This window comes from Tachypleus tridentatus, chromosome 9, assembly GCF_004210375.1.
Source record: "Tachypleus tridentatus isolate NWPU-2018 chromosome 9, ASM421037v1, whole genome shotgun sequence".
NCBI lineage: Eukaryota > Metazoa > Arthropoda > Merostomata > Xiphosura > Limulidae > Tachypleus > Tachypleus tridentatus.
The window spans coordinates 136,196,200-136,202,199 of NC_134833.1; the positions used below are offsets into that span (position 1 = coordinate 136,196,200).

Consider the following 6,000-nt stretch of genomic DNA (forward strand, 5'->3'; position numbering starts at 1 on the left):
ACTAAGCTATGCTTAATAAACATTTAAATGTTTAGAAGGCAGACACAACTAAAACGATTCCTTTTATTTGTTGAATGCAAATAGGACGTAGCTGCACTGACCAGCCGACCGTTACTTGGTTACTCCGTGGACAGGCTGACGAAGGTAAAGTTATCCACAACAGTATAATATCACAAAATTTACTTATTAAATTATAATGTGAAATATATATTCAACCGAGATCAACAGATAGACTAGTCCATGTATCGCAGATTTTCTTATACTCAACAATATAATGTATTCCAATTAAATCTGATATACTAACTTATGTATTCACAACGAAGAAGTACAAGTTAGTAGACGTCCCTTTAATCGTAATAGAAGCGAATATTTTATTAGTTTAAAACGAATAAATTTTGTATTAGGTGATCTATGTTATGCAGGAGAGGAGTGGGTGTCTTAGTTTTTACGTAACTTGATGGTAACAAAGATAATGAAACACAGTAAAGTTTTGCGTAATTTGTTTTTTAAATGGCTGTTCTAAAATAATGATCAGATTTAATTAATGAAACAGTATACAGTGTTTTGTATTTCAGCTTCCAGAAAATGTGGAAGATGCCGGGTGTTTTTTTCAACTGACCCATAAGGGTCAACTTCCCGTAATTTTTCGTGCAGAGAATCCACAGGAAGCCGACAGGTAACTTTATTGAAGCATTAACTGTTTAAAGACGAGTTTGTCAATAATTCGAGATTTTAATATACTGTAAATATTCTTTAAAAACATAAAATATAATACTTTTTCAGGTTTGATTTTTAAATGTCACACAAGACTACAAAAAATTTACGTGCGCTAAGTGTCCCTAATTTTGAACTGATATATCAAAGGGAAAAAAGGCAATCAATACCACCTACCAACAACTAGTGGACTTATCTTGTCACATCGAATAATAAAATATGACCAACAATCTTAAAACGCACCTACAACCTCCAAACGTTTTATTTTTTTTATTTTATTTTTTGTTTAGTAACTAGACGTGAACCACCGGTCACAGCTAGCCAACACGTTTAGGCTCTGTAAACTAATTTTAATAATATGTAATGTAAAGTACATAACAACGAAAATGAAAAGTTTTAATTGGCGTACAACAACATCAGAAGCAATCAGTAATGTTCTCCAAGATAATTATCAGAGCTCAACAAAAATTAACCTTCTAAAAAGCTGGGAATAACGATTATAAATTTATCATTACTTAACCCACTTTAATAGGTGTTGATACTTAATCCTTAGCACTTCAAAAAATATTCATATTAAATTTGGTTAAACTCTTTGTTTATGACTCACCAGTCGAAAATTTAGATTTGCTTAGGTTTTTGTTCGTCTTTGAATTTCGCGCAAAGCTATTCGAGGGCTATCTGCACTAGCCGTCCCTAATTTAACAGTGTAAAACTAGAGAGAAGCCATCTAGTCATCACCACTCACCGCAAACCCTTTTACCAATGAACAGTAGGATTGACTATAACATTATGACGTCCTCACATTTAAAAGGGTGAGCATATTTCATTTGACCGGGATTCGCACCTGCGACCATCAAATTACGAGTCCAGTGCTTTAACCACCTGTACATACCGGGCCGTTTGGTTAGGTATTGCTCTGTTTGTTTGTTTTATCGCAATGCGAAACACTAAGTTATTTGCACTGCGTTTCACTACGAGCAATAAAAACGGAGATTGTAGCATTATAAGGTCAAAACGTTGACGCTTACCAAATGCGGGACTCTGTAATTTAATATGCGTATCTAATTTTAGGCATACCGTTTTATAAGTTAATGAAGAATATTTACTGAAATTTTATTGTATTTGGAAATTCAATATAAAGGAGAAGTCTTTCAATGCGGATGGATTGACCAGTGAGTATATGTGATATGTCTGAATTATTTTATTGGACTTAACGAATATGATATAACTGAAACTGTTAGGCTTAAGTATTGTCATGAATGAAACAAATACAAGATAAAATTTTAAAAAATTCAAAAACTATATTAAGTATCGGATACATTTGTTTAATATGCTCTAGCTATTTATACAGCTAAACAGGAAGACATAGGGAAGAAAACATTTACAGATATAATATGAATAGCTTTGATTCACTGGTGTAACTTTCTTTATGATCAACATCAGCCTGGAAAGTTTAACATCATGGTATGACCTTATTCTGATATGAAATGAGGAGAGTTCCAGAGAGAAGTGAGGGAAAATCTTCATAGAGTTACTGTAAATGGTATTTCTACAATTGCTTTTTTGTATAATGCTTACTTTCAAACCAAGTTTTCATTATTTAACCAAATCCGTTTACTAATGAAATCGTAAGATTATAGAACCTTGCTATAAATGATTTCCAAACGTTTACTGAATAATGTTTTTTTCTATCTCTTTTATTAGCTGGATAAATACCATGAGGAAAGCAACAGTAATCGAATGACGTAAACCTCAGCTAAGTATAGACTAAAATCGAGGCGTAGGAATACATGTACAATATAAGAGGATTTTTTCTACTATTGGCGTCAGCAGTTTTACATATAATAAAATTTAACAATAGAATACAAAAAATAAAATATGTGAACAAACAATACTATAAAAAATACATTTAATCGAAGTTTGTTTTTCATATTTAATAAAAATATATTTGTTTGTAAATGGGCATAGTTAACAACTATTTAGTTTTTCAAAAAGTAAGTCTGTTATATAAATGCCAGATATTATGACAATTAAGTTGAAAACAGTAAATCGAAGACAATGTATTATTGTCATTTAAGTATAGAGTATTACAAAACTTATTTACACTGTAGCTGCCTAAGAAATAGTTCTACAATAGTTATTATGTTATATACATTATTGTCACGTATGATTGAATATCATTTAAGTTTAGACTAACCTTATGATTTTCATACAAACGATTAACGAAGGCTCGGAATTTTTAAATAGTAAATGTAAAAGTAACTTACAAAAGGAACGTGTTTTAATTCGGCTATTTATCTTTGTAATTTGAGCACAAATTATTAAAATTTATTTTGTATCTAGGACAATAGATTCAACAAAAACTGCTTTGACTAGTCGTTTTAAAAGTAGAAATGGAAGAGAAAAACCTGATTACTAAACTAAAATTGTCAATTTTGTTACTTAAATCGTTATTTTTATCATTAAATGTATGTTATATACAGGACAGTTGTTTTTATTCTGACATTGGGGTTTTCAGGAGATATAATTTTATTTATTTGGTGATTGTAAAGTGTTAAATGCAAAGATGTTCCTCGGTTATTTTGATGACGGTACTTACGTATTGTATATCACCCACAATCTTTATGTATTTATGTACCTTGGTTGTTTGAAAAGAAAGCGAAAATCCTCGATTCTGTTTTGTCTTAATTTTCAACAGTTAATCTTAACTCAGTTATATTATGATTGTTTTATACTGGATTTTCGTTCGTTGTAAAATATATCAAATTTAGTTGCTGTTATATTGTTACTGTTTATTTTGCATTTCAATCACGCAGTTCTAGTTAAAGAAAACACTCGACAAAAATATTAAAAGGTTTCATATGAAAATATAAACATTTCTGAGTTCACAAATGCTTGAACTTTTCTGAGTTGATTTTCCTATGCTAATTGATTATATTATTAAACAGTGTGTTATAGTCACTTAAATATGAATACTGTAATAAGATTGCTTTTGGATTGTTACATCCGATGCTTTATGAGCCACCAGTCGATTTGCTTTGAACTGTGTAATTTTCACGGCATTTAAAAATAAGAAGGGAATTTCACATGGAATGACAAGTATAGATACGGACCATCAACTTCCATTAAACTGATATAAAAATGTACAGAAAATATGCGCTACACGTGCGAAACGTACATATTTCTTTGTTAGAAATGAATGTTTCTGATTTCCCCTGTACGATTACTAAGAATACGTCGAACAAAAATTATTATTAAATATTATATAAATAGGTAAATTTTGCAAAAAATTATGAAAATATTGCCCAGTTACGAATTTCACATATCATATACCAGCGTAACAGTTTATTCATCTTTTACATAAAATTAAATTTTTACTTTACAGTTGTAAAAAGTTGTGAAAATTGCAATACGTCTTATATTTTTACCTAAAAATACATTTAAGATAACTTATTCGGACTTCTGAACTTTCGCTCAACATAATTTCCTTTACTTGTGATAGACACTACAAATAAAAATAACACTATGTAAACAAATTTTGTTCCTGGACAGTACGTTTTACTTCTTAATTACTTATGTTGTAAAAGTACAGAAAATGACCATTATTCCCTTCAAACTTTGCTTTTGTGACCTGGATAATTTAAAAATTAACCTATTTTCTATGTAAAAACGGGCAAATTTGCACATTTCCATTTATATAAGGTCTGAATAAAACAACATATGAATCAAGACTTACATGTATTTATACTAAAGTTATACAAAAATGTTTAGAAGTGAATAGGTTTTCGAGATTTGCGACTGTAATGTAAATCACTTTCACGTATCAGTCCCCAAATATAGTCTCCCATCATGTTTTCGTTATACGCTCCCAGGTCACAAAAGCAAGTTTGAAGAGAAATTTTCCATTTACTTTAAACATAAACAATTGGGAAATAACACTTTCTGCTCAGGAACAAGAAAAAGTAAAAATTTTGTTACATAGTGTAATCGAAGTGTTTAAACTGAAGAGTATTTGTTATTGATATTTCACATTTATAACTGTAATTCACATTTCAGTGCAACAATTTTCTAGACACAACTATTTAAGCTGACTTTCTTTTTAACAATATTTTACTATTCATGATGTATTATAAATAATTATGTTTGTTGTTGATGGTAAGGACAGCATGTTTGTCCTGATCAGATTTATTTTATCAGATGACCTGAGAAAAACTACATAATTACAATAAATGAGTGCTTGTCGATCAATACAAAGTAAAATAACACTAAATCCAATTCAGATGTAAAATTTTGTTGAACCTTTCAACATACTACAATTGTCTGATATCTTACCGATTTTTTTATCTTGTTATAAATGGATGGATGAAAAGACTCAAAATATGTTTGTGCTAGTGGTAGTAGAAAGTGTAATACTACTATAATAGAAATGGATTGTTATTTAATTTTTTATGAAGTGCACCAGGTATTAATTTCTCGTATTTATACATTACGAGGTAAAATGATTTTTTTGTTAAAAAAACGTACTTGTTATTACTTTAGGATAAAAATTATTTATTCGATCACATTCATTGAAACTAGACGTATATAGTGGCAAATTGTTTATCTTGAATTGAGATTTAGAGTTTTTCGTCAAATTTTGATTTCAGAATTTCACTTTTACCTAAATGCTGTTTAGTTGAGGAAACATCAGTAAATAACAATATGAAAAGTTGATTTATGCTCTATTTTATATTTGTTGTACTGTCTGAGAAAAAAATAGATAAAACTACAAAATACTGGAAATAAACAATGATTGGATACGCCAGACTTATCATTAGTTTGTGACAGCTGTTATTTTGATCTGTGATAATGCATTACTGAAGCACTAATTCAAACATTCAGATGGATTTTTTAAAATTTAATCTCAATTTAAATATGGTAATTAGCAAGAACTTTTGAATAACTTTCTATTGTTCATATTAGTGTATTATCGGGTATACTTTATCTGGTGTACAGAAGTTGATAATTGCATTAAAAGCTTAGATTTCTGTAAATAAAACAATATTATTGAATTGTTATGTCATCTGTATTGTTCATTCTTGGTTTATGAATAATTTTTAGAGTTTATAAAACATATTAAATGTATTTAGCCTTATCATATACAAAATACAACATATCATTTGTAATTTATTGTACTTTAAATTTTTATTCCAAATATTATAATATCAAAATATATTAGCAGGTTAATATTTAAAATTTTGTCAGTAATATGTATTGAAAACGTGAACATTAATTTATGCTGCAGAA

At 29.1% G+C, this 6,000-nt stretch overlaps 1 protein-coding gene across 7 annotated transcripts in view; it reads left to right on the plus strand.

Moving 5' to 3' along the window:
- Positions 1–5,768, plus strand: part of LOC143226451 (uncharacterized) — a 66,723-nt gene extending 60,955 nt beyond the window's left edge. For 5 of the 7 annotated variants that reach the window (XM_076457436.1, XM_076457442.1, XM_076457439.1 and 2 more), the window contains 3 exons: positions 85–144; positions 561–676; positions 2,419–5,768. In XM_076457436.1, the coding sequence (XP_076313551.1) occupies positions 85–144; positions 561–676; positions 2,419–2,458 (216 nt within the window). In that variant the 3' untranslated portion in view covers positions 2,459–5,768. The remainder of the gene's footprint in view (positions 1–84; positions 145–560; positions 677–2,418) is intronic. The other 2 variants (XM_076457440.1, XM_076457441.1) reach the window with 1 other exon arrangement.
- The last annotated feature ends 232 nt before the right edge of the window (positions 5,769–6,000 follow it).